Below are 15,692 nucleotides of genomic sequence, written 5' to 3' on the forward strand. Positions count from 1 at the left end.
GCCCTTGCGGTGGCTCGGTCTGGCGAGAGCACGAGGTGGCGGAGCCGGCCTGCCGCTCACTCGCCCCAAGTCTGAGAAATAAATACATTCATCACTGCACAAACATATTGATACAAAAACAACACTGTTCAGAGTGTTTGCACCTTCTGTGTTGGTAAGGACCAGCCCAGTGAGCCCCTCTCGCTGCCAGGGGTGGGGGTGGAGGGGTCCCTGGGAGGGCAGGGACTCACTGGAGTCAACGGAGCTGTGCAAAGGTCCTGGCTTTTTGGCTTGAGGAACCCTCACATCAACCCACCCTGAGGGTCTCAGGCAGAGTAGCACGGTGGGCAGGCCTCCAGCCCAGTCTCCAGCAGAGTAGCAGGGTGGGCAGGCCTCCATCCCGGGGCCCAAGCCCAGACTCGGGTCCTGTGGCCAGAGCCGACGGCCACGCCTGCTGTGCCAGCTGGCCAAGACTGCCATGGTCCGGCCAGGAGGCCTGGGGGCTGGTCAGCACAGGCCCAAGCTCTTTGGTGCGAGCTGGGTTTGGAGAGGCCCGGGGCTGGGGAGGAGGGCTCAGGTGAATACGGGGCCTCCACGCCTGCCCCTCTGCCAGTGAGCCGTTCCAGGGCTGACTCGGAAGGGCCTCCAGCAGAAGTTGGGAATTCACTGGGACTGGCCTTATAGCTGCTGAGGTCTGAAACTGTAAAAGTTTATGTAAACAATGAGATAAATATATTAGTATCTTTTTTCTGAGCCCATTGAGGTTCCATATTCATTCAAAATGTGCTTTGGTTTAAAAAATAGGTTTTGTGAATTTGGGTATGAGCTTTTTTTTTTTTTTCTTTTTTTTTTGTTTATCCTCTTTCCTACACGACATCTGCTATTTTCTCTGTTTCCTGTTTCTCCGAAACATTCAGGAATTAAGTGACTAAAGCAGAGAACTGTAAGCCGCCCTTGGCCTCCAACGGCCTAATTTCCTCGTGAGGCTCTTAACACATTTCCACTCACACACTCACAAGCACACACTCCACATGAAAATAAAGGAAAAAGAAAACAAAACCAAGTGTTGTGTTAATCCCGCCCCACCCACAAACCCTTAAAATTTTAAATAGGAAACTAGTGTTTTGCTTTCTTGTCAAAATACAGAGAAGGCTTGATACAATACTCAGGTGGGTACAATACTATGTCGCACGAACGCTGAGTGAGGGGCCTTTGCGCCCAGTCCCTGAAGCTCTGCAAATGAATCAGCTACTTTCCCGAGTCACCTCACGGATGTGGTCACCCACGCCGGGGAGGCCATGCACAGCCTGGCCGTGTGCACAACTCCCATGCGGTACAGACTTTGTGTCGTGTAGCTTAAGTGCTGATGGAGTGGGGTGGGGTCAGGAGAGCAGGGGGGCCTGGAAAGGGCCCTGCCCCCTCACTGGGTGGGGGGAGCAGAGGAGGCTCCCCTGCCCAGATCCTCGGCCTGACTTGCTGGAAAATAAGACCTGGGTCCAGTCCTCCGTTTCCCACCCAAAGGGAAGAGGAGCCAGCCCGGGGTGGCGGCACCATGCGGAGGGCTCAGCCAGGAGCCCTCATGCGGCCTGAGCTCCCTCACTTGCAAAACACGCCCTTCACCACATGGGTCCCTGAACTCAGGCTCTGTTCTCAGCTGGAGGGTGTCTGGAGGAGTGGAGGGGTGGGGGTGGGGGATGACTCTGAAATTTTTTGGTCTGAACTTAAAGTAGATAGAGAAAAAAGAAATAAAAGTATGAAGCAAAACAAAGAAGATAAAGCCGCTGGCCCAGCCCAGTGGCTCCAGTCAGCCGGGGACAGTAGGGCCGACCTCGTCGACTTTGGCGTGGCCTCGTGAGCCCAGCTCTGGGCCCACAGAGGTGTCTGAGGCTGGCGGAGAGAGCAGAAGGTGAGGGGCAACAAGTGGGACACCAGATGCGGCTGAGCCAATGGGTGGCAGCCAGCCTCTTACTGGAGACTGTGGACCAGGACCTCCCAGAGAGGTGCCAAAGCAAGGCCAGTCCCCTCCCTGTCCCCCAGAGGTGTATACATTGCTTTGGTCAGCCCCTCCCCACGCCTCTACACTGGCCAGGCGGGGGCTGCTGCTCTCCCAAGTTCAAGCTCTTGCAGGCCCAGGGGACAGGATGGGGGGGGCTCACTTCCACCTCACCCTGACCCTGGCAGGGAGCTGCAAGGAGCTTGCTCCAGCCGCGTGGCTCCCATCTCTCTGGTACTTGGACCCCAGCCCCAGGCCAGGAGCTCCCATGGGGCTGGAGTGCGCATACCCCTCACCCAGGCCCAGATCAGAGGCGCTCAGCAGCACTCTCAGAACACCCCTGCGACAGACACAGCTAGCCACACGTCCATGGGGATAATGCACACGCGCGCCCAGAGACCACAGGGCTGCAGGAGCCTCTCTAAGAGCGTCGGGGGCCGCCCAAGAGGGCCGCCCGGGCCCAGCTCACTTAAACGTACGTCCTCCTGTGTGCACTAACGGGAGGAAAACCAAAGTGTCACGGCCTCAAGTGTCAGTCACCACCGTACTGTTTTCATGAATACAAGAGGTAGCAAAAGGTCAGAACTCTCCACCTAGATAGGGAAGGAACGGAGGAAAGTACAGCATCTGTCCACACGCACCACGCACACCATACACACAAACAGAAAATGGAAACCCAGTCCCCACGGCCTGACCTCAAACCAGCCCCCCTCCCCCCAACCAACCCCAGACCTTCCAGTTCCAACATTCACATAAACGTTACACTGGTTCTTCTCTTAATAAAAAACAAGTACCTCTAACAAAGAATATTCCTCGGAAACTATAGGAAAAGCACTCTCTCTCCTGAGGCAGCCGAGGCGGGGCTCGGGGCCCAGGGAAGCCTTTGGCCAAGAAGGGCTTCTGGGGCCTGGAGGGGTGGGTGGCCCACGGCAGGGCAGGGAGGGGCGGCTGCCCTGTACATTCAGTCTGCAGACCCAGGCTCAGCCCCAAAGGGCCGGGAGGAAAATAAACTCTTGTTGGTTTTGGTTTAAAAGACAAAACTCAAAAAGAAAAAAGGAACAGATCAGTAGGAATAACAGCAACACAGGCCCAAAGGGCTCCTTAGTTGTAGAGAGGTAGGCGGCGGGGCCCCCCTGACTGTCCCAGCACCAGTGGGCAGTGACCCCTAGCTTGAGGAGGGCGGGCTCCATCCCCTTCCCTCCAGCACTGCTCCCGGCAGAGCCGGGGGGCATGCACACAGACACTGCCCCTGACCACAGGCAGCCCTGCTCCTCCCCAAGCACGGAGGGAGGTCCCCACTGCCCCCTGCTCCAACCAGGCCTGCGGGGAAAGGGGCGGGGTCCCAGCGAGACCCTCATGACCTGCTCCCATCAGCCCTGCGGTGGCCCTCTCGGGAGCCAGGGGCCTGGGCGGGATTGGGAGGTAGACCGCACACCATCAACATGCACGCAGGGCTCGGGCCCACCGGCCGCCCTCCTCTCTCTTCCCTTGGTACAAACTGTGGATTAAAGCTCTGGGTGTGGGGACTGGCCAGAGGTGCCAAGAGCCCCCCCTGCTGGACCTGGGGGTCCTGGCCCCGCCTGCCTGGCCTCCTTCCGCTGGCTCCCGAGGGCGAGTCTGCAGAGGGTGCCCTCAGGCCAGGAGAAGGGTCTTTGGCTTCTAGGAGGGGGAGGTGTGCATGCGCAGGTGGCTGATGAGGTTGCGCTGCTGGGTGAACTTGCCCCCGCAGAGCTGGCACTCATAGGGCTTCTCGCCCGAGTGCACGCGCATGTGCTCGGTGAGGCGGTACTGGCGGGTGAAGCGCATGCCGCACTCATCGCAGGCAAAGGGCTTCAGGCCCAGGTGGCTGCGCATGTGGCGTGTCATGGTGCCGCGCTGAGTGAACATCTTGCCGCAGATGTTGCAGGGGAAGGGCCGTGTCAGCCAGTGCGTCTTCTCGTGCTGCCGCAGCGTGGCCGGGTCCTTGTAGGTCTTCTCGCAGACGGAGCACTTGAAGGGCCGGGGCTCAGCCGCGTAGGCCGAGCTGGGCGCCGACAGGTCCTCGGCCTCCTCCTCTGCGCCCCCGCTGCCCGTCTCGTAGGCACCCTCCTCCTTGATGAACAGCTCCTCCTCCGTGTGCGTCTCCACATGGGCGTTGAGCTGCTCGGAACTGGGGAAGCCTTTGGCGCAGGGGATGCACACGTACAGGTTATCCCCATAGGACACCGTCTCGTAGCCCTCCTGCCGGTACACGTAGTGGGCGCCCATGTGGCCACTGCCCCCCTCGCTTCCGCTCTGCCCGCTGTCCTCGCTCCCATCCTTGCCGTTCTCCTCCTCCTCCTTGCAGGGGTACGGGGGCTCCCCGTAGGGCCCGCCAGGGCCACCCCCTGCCACACTACTGGCCAGGATGCCATTGGGAACCCTGTCCCCGAGCCCCTCACCCTCCTCCCCGGGGCAGGGGCCCTTGGGCCCCGCTTCTCTCCGCTCAAAGGGGGAACCTGCCATGGGCTCCTTCTTGCTCCACTCCTTCTTGCGGGCCAAGTGCCGGAGGCTCTTCCGGGGCTGCCCACCGGGCCCCTCCAGCAGGCTCAGGTGGTTGTCGTCGGCCCCCTCCAGATCCATGGGCTCATTAGGAGTGCCCCCCAGTTCGGCATAAGAGGCACTGTTGGCAACGGGAAGGGCAGAGGCCGAGAGGGGCGAGCCATGCTGACTGTCGCTTAGCTGGGCCGGGTCATCTGGGGTGAGTGGGGGACCGGGGGTCGTGGGGGGCAGGGGGGGGCTCTTCTTAGACAGGTCTAGGCCCAGTTCCTGCTCGCAGCCCGCACTGCTCCCATTAGTACTGCAGCCGCCCAGACCGGCCTCCCCGCTGGCTGGACAGACGGTCCGGCCCGGGCCGTGAGCACTCTCCTGGTTCGAGCTGCTGAGGAAGAGCTCGTCATCTGAGCCTTTGGCCTGGGGGAGCTCCTGGGGAGTGTGGGCCCCCTTGTGCCCATCCACAAGCCCTGGATACCGGGCCTGGATGACGGAGGCTGCGGATAGCCGCTGGCTGCGGGGGGGCCGCCCCATGCCGGTGGCCCCCACTCGTCCAGAGCCAAAGGGCTTGCCGGCTCGCTTGAGTTTGCGGCGGCAGAGGGCTGCCAGCTCGGGCAGCTGGAGGTAGCTGGCGGCAGTGAGGAGAGTGCTGAAGTTGGGCTCGGCTGGCTGGTCGCTGGGCAGCAGCTTGCCCGTGTAGATGAAGTCCAGGATCTGCTGGAACACTGTGGAGCTGACCATGTCTGTGTCCAGGTTGATGAGGTTGTCATGCAGGACCAGGGACTTAAAGTAAATGCTGCTGGCAGCCAGGACGTTCTTGTGGGCCCGGAAGATGGAGTTCTCCACCATGATGATGACGTCACACAGAAAGCCCTTTGTCCTCTGCTGGTTGAGCTGCAGCAGGAGCTGCTTCGAGTGGCTGGGCAGCTCCATGTCGGGCCCCATGTCCCCGCGCCCTGCCCACGCGCACCACCTGTGGGCAAGAACAGGCACGCATGCGTTAGCTGACAGGGACCCTTGCGCAAGGGCCCCAGGCCAGGGCGCGGCCGCAGTGGCGCTCAGAGAGGCCTCCGCACTGACCTGGCCGCTGGTCACCTCCTCAGGCACAGTCTACAGGGAGGGAATTCACACTGCCCACCAAGGACTCATGCTGCCTCAGAAGGGACAGCAACACTGGCCCCATCTGCAAGGATTTGAAAATAGAAGCAGAAGACAATGAAGGGCACATACGGCCAAGAAGTGAAAATGGGATTTGAATTTGGCTCTGCAACCCAGGGTACCATCTCCACACTAAAGGAGTTGACCACATGCCCAAGGGGACCCAAAAATAACCAGCTGGGACTGAGGGGAGCAGGAGGCCCTGGGCAGGCTTACTGCCCACGTAGGCATACAGCTTCTCAGCTTTCAGGACAAGCTAGAAATCCAGACTTTCAGGTGAAATCACCCAGTGCTAAAAGAAGGTTCCTTTTCCTTAAATACTACGTTGACCAACTCAGGCCTGCAGCCTCTGCTCACCACTGGGTGCCTCTCAAACAACCTTAGAGGCTTCCCAAGACTTTAGGTTCACCAACATCACGTTCCTGCCTCCAGACACTGCAGCCTCCAGGTGTGGATGGAGAAGGTAGCCTGGGCAAGCCCCTAGCCCTGCCTGGGCCCTGGGTCCTTTCTGGGAAGGGCAGCACCCTCTGGGCCTGGAAAAGGCAGCCAGCTGGCCACCCCAGACTGGCACAGACACTAACTGATGACATGAAGTAATAACCATGCAGAGGCCTCTGGCCCACAGGAGCCCTGCAGGCGGGCTGAGTGTCAGAGTGCACGTAGGTCTCTGGCAGCAGGGTGCTCCAACCACATGCCCACCCCACTAAGCAGCAGGGCCCACAGTGCAAGGCCGTGGCTCCCTGCCCCCTCCAGGCCCTTGGGGAACATGTGTCCTCCCGCAGGCAGCTCTGTGCCACGAAGTAGACGAGGGTGCCTTCACATCCTTCCACTCAGAGCCCGATCTCTGACAGGAACTGACTGCTCTGAGCTATCTGGGATCTCCTGCTCCTACAGGGTGCCCAGCCCTGCCTCCCTCGGCAGGCACAGGAAGGCACAAATGTGTCACAAATGCTCCCCCTGCCCCACATCTGCCCTTGTTTGCAAAGACAGAGGGAGACTCCAACAATCACATATACCCCGTGAGCACACGAGGACTAGCACTTGGGGCCTGACAGCAGGAGGCAGCAAGCACCTGCTTGGCCAGCCCAGCCTTGCAAGGCTGCTCAGCCAGGGCTCAGAGGCTGGAGCCCAGGAACCAAGCCTCCTCCACTCCCTGCCCCCCAACCAGCCAAGTGGGGACAAAGAGCCCAAGGCCCGGCTCCCACACTGGCCAGGATACCCAGCCCCAGGGAAATGCCGTGTCAGCTCCGCCAGCACCCCAGACGCCTGGTGTTCCAAGCCTGGCAAGGGGATGGGCTGAGGGCAAGAGGTCCCGTCCTCTGAGAGGCTGTGAGCCCACAGCAGCCGCTCCTCCTCCGGCCGAGGGCAACAGGCCCCAGCCTCCCCTCCACGCTGCCCGGTGCTGTGTGCACACGAAGGACCACAGGCCACGATGCAGGCCGAGAGCTGCATGGCTGGGTGGGCCGCCCGGAAAGCCCCAGAAGGAGCAGGCAGACGTCCTCCTTCCCCCACATCCCCACCCCTTGACCCTGCGAGCTCCCCCTCCCCAGCCTACCGGAGTGCCAGGGGCCCAGAAACCATGTGAGCAGCAGCCAGCGGGGGTGGCCTCCTTGAGTACGTGGCCTCCCTGGGGGTGCATCAATGCCTGGTCACCTGGGGAGGAGAAGATGGACATGGTCACCCAGACAGGCATCAGCAAGGGAAGAAGGGTGGGACAGTGAAGGGGAAGGCACCTGGTACGAGCCTTCGCTCCCAGGAAGGTTCAGGGGTCTCTCTGGCTGGGATGCCAAGGGCAGCCAGGCAGAAGACAGTGGCCACAGTGCCCGCAGTCAGGCCCAGGGGCAGGGATGGTCGCGGGTCTGGGGAGCTCGGCAGCACTGCACCCTCTTCCCACCCCCAACCCAGGAGATTTAGGGTACTCCAAGAGCCACCTGGGCCTGAGGAAGCTGGTGGCAGGCACACAATTCCCAGCGGGCAGGCGTGGTGGCAGGAGGCCTGGGCAAGGCCCTTTCCAGGCTGGCCACATTTACATAACAAAAGGTCAAAATTGGAGGCACTGGTGCAATGGGCTATTTATAAGAACCAGTCTCAACCGCTTCTGGCTCTCCTGCCTCCTTCTCTTCTCGATCTGTTCTCACCCCCTCCCTGCAGAGGGCCCAGCCCCCTCCTGCCCAGCCCAACCACATGGCCTCCCCTCGCAGGAGTTTTCGCAAGCTCGGCCTTTCAATACCAGCTTGCCAAAGCTGCTGGCAGCTGCCGCCAGATGCGGGTGTGCTCCCTCTGTCCCTCAGAGCTTCAGGTCCTGCGGGAAGGGGGAGTTCTTAGGTTCTGGTTCCTTATACCCCACACGGGCAGGCCTGACACGAGCAGGCCTGGGCTCCCTGGAACGGAGCCAGGGGTGGGGGAGGAGGTCAGCAGCAGCCTAGAGCCCATCCCTGCCTGCCCTTCCCCCACCCCCAGGCCCAGGGAGGCTCAGCAGGTCCCTCAGGAATGTGACCAGACCCGGGGTGCGGGGTGGCTGGGAGGCCTCAGCTCCAGCCTGCCAGCTGTCTCTCCAGGCCCAGCATGGCTCCTCTCTCACAGGGGTGGGGGGGCATGGCTGGTCCAGGATCCCACCAACTGCCCAGTAGGTCCAACAGCCTAAGAGCATCTACATTTAATGAGGGTGGGCTGGGCCCCCAGCCTGTGTGGAGAGCCCAGGCTCCTCGGCTGGATGAGGCCAGCGGGACAGAGCCAAGCCCAGCGGGACAGAGCCAAGCCCAGCCTTGGGAAAGGGGACAGAGGCCACCACAAAGCTAGTGACAGTCGCCCGGAAGAATGGACAGGAAGGCACACATATGTGTTTGAGCCAACCAGACACCCATGGCACAACCCTACGCTACCCAGCCTGTTCCCCGCAGGACCTCAGGCCAACTCCCCCAGTGGCCTGTCTCAGCACGTGCTAGACCTGCAACGAGGGGTCACTGGCCCTTGTCAAAAATCAGACCAACACCTGGACATCGTGCAGGGAGTGGGTGGCAGAACAGGACTCAGGGGCCCTGTGTAGGTGCCCACTGCCCAGCACCACCAGGCACTTTACCAGCCTGGGAAAGGCCGAGTATTGGACCAAGGTCTCTCAGGCTGAGTCAGACGTGATTCCCCACAGGGACACTCAGCAGGACAGGGCAGAGCCGGCCTCACTGTGCCTTCCAACTCAGTGAGGCACTGGCGGAGCTGCCTGCTGGGAGTTCACAGCCAGCACAATGCCGCCTTGCCTGGCGTTCACCCCAGGCTGAGTACAGTTTGGGCTACCACTACATTGGCAAGCAATGATGCAACCTCACCCCAGGTGAGGGGGCCACATGCCCCAGTGCTGCAGGGCCAGGACCCCTACGAAGCACTGCTCTTTTCCTCCCAGCCTAAATGACAACAGCAAGAGACCTCTGTGCTCCCCTTCACTGCCAGGTGTGGGAGCAGCAAGCATCGCCCCTCCAGAAGCCCCAGCCTCAGGTAACTGGAAACACGATTGTGGAGGCTGGCCCAGCAAGCTGGCAGTGCAATGCCCCACTGGGTCCAGAGGCTGGTGTCCAGCCCTGGCAGGAGCCCACCAAAGGCTGGAATGAGGACACTGCCTGGCACTGGCTCCTGGCACCCAGCAGCCCCGTGGCAGCAGGCCCAGGCAGCATGCCTATCAGCCCCAAGGATCCCACACCCAGCGCAGCCCCACTGCCTTCCTGGAGCGCTGGCTCCCAGAAGCCCAGGATTTGGGGCAGTGGGACAGTCAGGTCCTCCTCCAAGGCCAAGACCTGGCCCTTTGCAGGTGGGTGGGTGGGTGTCTCCAGCCAGGCTGATCCCGGCAGGGAAAGGCAGGAACACAATCCTTGGGGAGGGCCAGCGCTGCGCTCTCAGGAACACAGTATGAGGGAATGAACAGAGAGATCTGGATTACCTTCCCGGATCCTTGCTTACAGAATGGTCAACACCCACGTACCCAATAGGGTTGTTACATGGCAAACTGGGACAGGTCCTAGCTGAGCACTCATTTCCTTTTCTTCCCCTCCAGGGCCTCGCCACAGAAAAGCCAGAGAGGCACGCCCACCTGCTTGCCCGCCCGCCCACCCCCGACACACACCAAGTGCAGGCCCAGGGCCCAGATGCCCCAGACACTTCAGGCACTGGCAGCACAGACCCGAGAGAAGGTCAGGCCCTCACAGCTGAGCCAGGGAAGCTGGCCGGAGCGCCCCACATCCCCTCTGTGCTCCTCCCTGTCCACCCTCCTCAACTACCATATCGAAGGCCCAACTGGGCACTGCCATCCTAGAAAGAAATATCTTGGGGCACACACACCCAATTGCTAAATGAGGTTATCTTTGGGGAGTGGAATTATAGAAAAACTATAGTTTCTGTATGTTCATTTCTGTAATATTCAAAATTTAAAATAAGTACGTATTACTTTTAAAATTCTAAAGAAACCAACAGAGCAGACTGATGCACAAACATGGATGAATCTCAAAATCACGCCGAGTGAGGGAAATCTTACACAAGTGTACAGACTGCATGATTCCATTTACGCCAAATTCTAGAACAGGGAGAACTGATCTGTGAGAGAAACAAAATCAGCACAGCCTGTGGAGGGTCAGAGGGGCACTGTCTGGGAAGGGGCAGAAGGAAACTTCTAGGGTGAGAGCAGCTCCATGCCTTGGCAGGAGTCTGGGTTAAGGTGGTTGCACTCACTGGTCAAAACTCAAGGGGTCACTTGAGATTTGGGTACCATGTTGTATGTAAATTTTACCTCAAATGGGGAAAAAACTCCAAGCAAAAAGAGAGAAAGAACAGAGGCTTTCACAGGACATGCCCATCTCAGCAGCTTACCACCAGCTCACAGCTCCCAGGCGCGGCCATACACCAGGCACACTGGCCCCGCTGGCCCACACGCCCCCAGAGCCCAAGTGTTGAGGCAGAGCCCATCCCATCTTTGCACATACAGCCCAGCCTTGGCCCCAGCGCGCACTCCAACCGCTCACCTCTCACCTCCCCACGGGGCAGGAAGGCCTGGGACTGGCAGTGTGGAGGACCATGTCTGTGGCCATGGGTGCAGCCCCCCTCCCCGCGGCTGGCTTTCAGCCCACCCTGGGGTGCTGGTTCAACTTCAGAAGCCTGTGGGCACACAGGAAGCAGCTCGTGAGGGCAAAGCAGCCATGGCAGGAGAAGATCCCTATCCCTCTAGCTCCTTCGTGGCTGGGCAGCCCTCGTGCATCTCCAGCAAGCAGTCGAAGCCCCAGGCCAAGGACACCCCTCAGATCCCCTCCCTGCCCCGCAAACACACACCAGCCAAAGGGCCAATGAGTACGGCAGAGGGCAGGGCCCAGAGCCTCCTGACCCATGGAGCAGCACCCCATGGGGGCCCTCACTGCCTTAGGCAGTCCACACGGCCTCAGGGGCCACCTCCAGGCCTCTCTTCCTAGCACCCCGCAAAAAGCAGGAGAGTGTGCTCTGGTCCAGCACCTTTAGAAGCCATGAGAGGAGGTTTTTAAGATGAAAGTGATTCTTACTTAGGCAGAAAACAAGGAGAACAATTCTAACCCCCAATTCTGACGGGAGCTGCCCCAACTCAGCCTGGACACACCCCATGCCCAGAGCCTGGGCTCCAGGAGGCCTGGGCACCCAGAACTGCTCAGGTCATTTGGCCCCCAAGCGGTGCCCTCTAGAGACCAGGCGGGCAGCCCTGCCTCCCTAGGGCCTGGCAGCAGGCACTCTGTCCCTCCTGGAGACAGAGGAGCGCATCCCACACGCACCTTTGGGCCCACCTCTGGGGCCCAAACTCAGTGTGCAGTGCCGCAGCTGGCACTCCTGACCCTCATGAACAGTGTCCCCCAGAAGAATGTTGTTCCTTCTACTCAATGCCTGATCCCCTGAGGACAGGAGCGAGTTCCCCCTCAGAGGCAACCATGGGCACCTTCACTGAAATGCCTCCAGATTTCACGAAACTTTCCCCAGCCCAAACCCAGCCAAGACAGAGGGCCCTGGAGAGAAGGGCAGGCCTTTTGGCCCAGATCTCCTAGGAACCTTGTCACCCCACCTCCCTCCCTAGTGGCCTTCCCCACCTTCCCCAGGGAGGCCTCGCAGGAGGCCTGGAGATATGCTGGGGGACCAGGAGCGGCTCCACCGAGCCTACCCCAAGGCACCCAACACGAGACTGTTCTCTCACCTTAACCATCTCCTGGTCAAGGAACACCTAGCCGGAAGTTACAGAGTGACACAAGAACCTTCCAGCTGATGGGGGGGGCCGCCCACTGCCCACCCAGAGCTCCACTGCCAGGTGGGGGGCACAAGGCATGCCAGGCACAGGGGTGGTGCTGGGTATGGTACAGTCACCAGGCGGTTTCCACACCAGGGGTTTAAGCACAACTGAGTCAGAGAGGGCCCAGCCACGCTGGCCCCCAAGCCCTGGTCCCAGCCAACCCCCACTATGGTCACCTGGTGCTCCAGGTGTGGCCCCAACAAGTGCGGGCACTGCTTCTTTTCCCTAAGGGCCTGGCCCCTCCCAAGCTACAGGAGAGCAGCTCCAGGGCACAGTGGAGACTGCCTGGAAAGTACAAGCAGCCCAGGATCCAGAAGAGCCCAAGGCTCAGCCCCCAACCCACCCACCAGCCCTGTGCAGCCACAAGCCCAGGATTCCGCTCATCCTGCCCCAGGACTAGAGTCCTCCTCCTCCTCCTTCCCCCCTCCCCCCTTCTCTGCTTAAGGGAATGATTCCTCCTGGAAGCCTTTCCCATCCCAACAGGGCTGGGAGCCTCTCCCCTCTTCACCACCCGCCAAGGTCTAGCCCTACACCATGCTGGCCACGTAGGGCCACATCTGCCCTGGTGGCCTGCCCGAGGGGAAGACTGAGGTGTTATCTCCACCTCCAGTGTCAGATAAGAAGACAGAGTTCTGGGGGTTAAGCAACTTGCCCAAGGTCACAAGAGTGAGCAGGTGGCAGAGTAAAGACTCAAAGCCTGACTCCAGGGCTGCTGTCAGACTCCCTCTACCCAAGGGACAGGGCAGGCATGCCACTCACAGCAGTGCCACCCTCCCCAGGGTCCCAGGAAAAGGGCCTCGGTCAACACCGTCCCCTCCCTATCACAGCAGGGCCTCACCTGGGCTGCATTCTCCTGAGCTCAGCTCAGAGGGTCAGCCCAGCTCCTCCACCACCTGGGGGCAGTGAGAAGCTTCTGGCCTTGTCATACAGCCTGCTTTGGGGGCCCAGCCTGTGCCGGCTGCTCCTCTAAAAACACCCTTGGCTTCCTCGACCAACAGCTCTGGCCTGTCCCTCCAGGCATGGGTTGCTGGTGGGTTGGACTCACCACTCTGGGCAAGCCCAGCCGTGTAAGCCAGCACAGCTCCTGGATGCCAGCCAGCAGCTCCTGGCTCTTCTCCCAGACCATCCTCCTGGAAAGCAACATGCTCAACGAATGCCAGGAGCCCAGCCCTCCCTCTGACGCAGCTCCTACGAAATAAACACTCGAGTTCCACTCAGCGTGTCGGTGACACTGTGATCGGGACCTGGGGCTGGCTTCCTTCTCCGTCCCTCAAGCCAGCACCACTGCCCACCCACTGCTGGCCCTGAACAGTGAGGGAGGTGGTGCCCATCCCAGCCTCACTTCCCCAAGTCTGTTCTAAAATCCCCATGGGCCTCACAGAAGATCCCATGCTGCCCACGCTGGGCCAGGAACAGCCTGGGCCCCGACCACCTTCCCACACGTGCACTCCCTTTGGAGAGGTGAGGAGGCTCGGAGGTAACTTGGCAGCATGAGGAAAAGGCTGGGAAGTGCTGCAGCGAGGGGAGACCAGGCAGGAGGCTCCGGCCTGCACAGCACCGGGTCCCATGGCCCTGACCCTTGCTTCTCCAGAGCAGCCTTGGGGACCTGCAGCTGTTCCCCTGCTGGTGCTGGCACAACTGGCTAGCTGGCACCAGGAAAGGCGAAGTGCAAGGTGCTGCCAAAAGGCCCCAGGCCTGGCACAGTCTGGCCAAGAGTTCTGAGCTGGGCCAGGACCATGAGTGCTACTGGGGAGAGGCAAGGGAATGCTGCCTGAAGGGAAATACTAATTTGAGATTATGATTCTCATTACAAAAACTAGGCTCACCTCCAGACTCTCCCCCACATTGCACGTCCCTCCCCACCCCGGGAAGGGGGCTTGAGCTGTTGGTAAAAGGTTCAGCAACGGAACAGGAGCCTGGAGGCAGGGAGAGCGTGTGGGAGGCTGACAGGGTGGGTGGGCCAACAGCACAGCAGAGCAGGGGAACCTGCCATCCCTATTAGGCAGGGAACAAGTGACAATCCAGGAGCTACTTCAGTCAGCAGGCAAACAGGCCCCGGTGTGCTGGCTCCTGTGCCCCCAGCCCCACTTCCTACTCGTCTTGCTCGTCCTCGGGCATGGTCCAAGGACCAGCAGTAGCACCTAAGAACTCTCGAGAAATGCAGAGGCTCAGGCCTCACTCCAGACCTCAGAACCAGAACCCACATTTTAACCCCGAGGGACTCGCAGGCACACTCAAGTCTGGGAAGCACCGGGGTGGGTTGTTTTCCACCGCCCGGGACGCCCAACGCTCTGCAAGCAGTAAAGTGCTCAACCTCTCAATGCAGGGCAAGAGGAAAGAGACAGCCCCAAAAGGGAAGACACATTTCCCAAGTAAACAAGCCCAGAAAGCCATTAATAAAAACGGTGCACCTGGAATGTGAGACGGTGAGGCTGAGTCTGGTTACCAGAGGCATCTCGGAGCCAGGACAGTGGCCACGGGCGGAGGGATCTGTGTGTGGGCGGCAAGCAGAGATCTCGGCGAAGGACGGACAAGCAGGGATGGCACAGCGGTAAACAGGTAGCAATTCCACATGCAAGGAGCCTGAAGGGCACTGGGGAGCTTCCCTGCTGGAAAGGACTATCAGGGCCATCTCACCTGCCCCAAGACACCCTTCAGATGAGATAACTGAGCCCCAGGGGAAGACACGAGTCACAGCTGAGTCACAGAGCGGCAGCTGCCTGGCCCACAGCTCCAGGAGAGAGACTCTCCAACTTCACAGTTTCAAAACCAATCCTAGCAGCTAATAATTTCTTATGCCAACCAAGGCCTCTAAAAGAATTGAAAATACAAAACGAAAACAACCCACCAAACCCCTATCCTCTTCTATCATCATCACTTCATACAAGAAAACATTTCATGCCCGTAAAGCAGGAAGAACCGCCTCTCAATGTAGAGGAGTCCTTCCCCACACTGTCGTCACAGGCTAGTAAAAACTGAGGCAAGCTGGCATTAAGGGACCTCTGCCCTGAGCCACAACATGGCATGAGCCTCCTGGCCGGGAAAAGACTGAGATGGCACGCTGAAGAGGAACTGATGATGCCAGGCAGTAACGATGGGGTGTAATTAGCTGAACAAAGACTAAAAGAATATCCCCAGGGAGAGAAGAGAAGGGTCGTATTTTAAAATAAGACCAAGACTGAAAATGTGGAAACCCTGTGGCCCAGAAGCCCACTCCAAGGGATACACCAACAGAAACCCCCCGCAAGTGCACCAAAACCCAGGAAGGCACGTGCACAGTGGCCCCGCCCACAGGAGCCCAGCACCTGCAGGCGAAGAGGCAGCCGAAGGCTCAGGGACTATACCCAGCAGTGAGCAGGACTGCACGTTTAGGTTGAACCATACGAATTTGCCTTTTATAGGTCAAAAATAGTTGATTGTTGGCAATGGCATACGGTCTGACCTACGCACACACAGATGAATCTCTCAAGCATACTTGTTCAGCAAAGAGGTCAGACCCAAAAGAGACTATGCGCTACGATTCCATTCATACAAGTTCAAGTTGGAAAGTAGGCAGCACAAATCCAGGGGCTAGGGGTGAGGGGAGGGGCTGGGGGGTAGAGGGGGTGACTCAAAGAACACACGTGGGGTTGCTTCTGGGGTTGCTTCTCGTTCTGGATGCTGGTTCACAAGCATGTCCCTCTGTGAAGAATCCTTGGAGCAGTGGCTCACGACTGTGCACACTTCTCATGTGATTCGATACAGTACACAGAAAACACTCAGGAGGGGAAG

The 15,692-nt window shown here is 59.6% G+C and overlaps 1 protein-coding gene across 4 annotated transcripts in view; it reads right to left on the reverse strand.

Annotated features, from left to right (window-relative positions):
* Positions 1-3,565: 3,565 nt before the first annotated feature.
* HIC2 (HIC ZBTB transcriptional repressor 2) overlaps positions 3,566-15,692 on the reverse strand; it is a 31,665-nt gene continuing 19,538 nt past the window's right edge. For 3 of the 4 annotated variants that reach the window (XM_058532022.1, XM_058532020.1, XM_058532021.1), the window contains 2 exons: positions 7,197-7,294; positions 3,566-5,456 (listed from right to left, as the gene is read on the reverse strand). In XM_058532022.1, the coding sequence (XP_058388005.1) occupies positions 3,632-5,456; positions 7,197-7,222 (1,851 nt within the window). In that variant the 5' untranslated portion in view covers positions 7,223-7,294 and the 3' untranslated portion in view covers positions 3,566-3,631. Of the gene's footprint in view, positions 5,457-5,563; positions 5,667-7,196; positions 7,295-15,692 lie in introns of all 4 variants that reach the window. The other variant, XM_058532023.1, reaches the window with a different exon arrangement.

This window comes from Diceros bicornis, chromosome 35, assembly GCF_020826845.1.
Source record: "Diceros bicornis minor isolate mBicDic1 chromosome 35, mDicBic1.mat.cur, whole genome shotgun sequence".
Taxonomy (NCBI): Eukaryota; Metazoa; Chordata; class Mammalia; order Perissodactyla; family Rhinocerotidae; genus Diceros; species Diceros bicornis.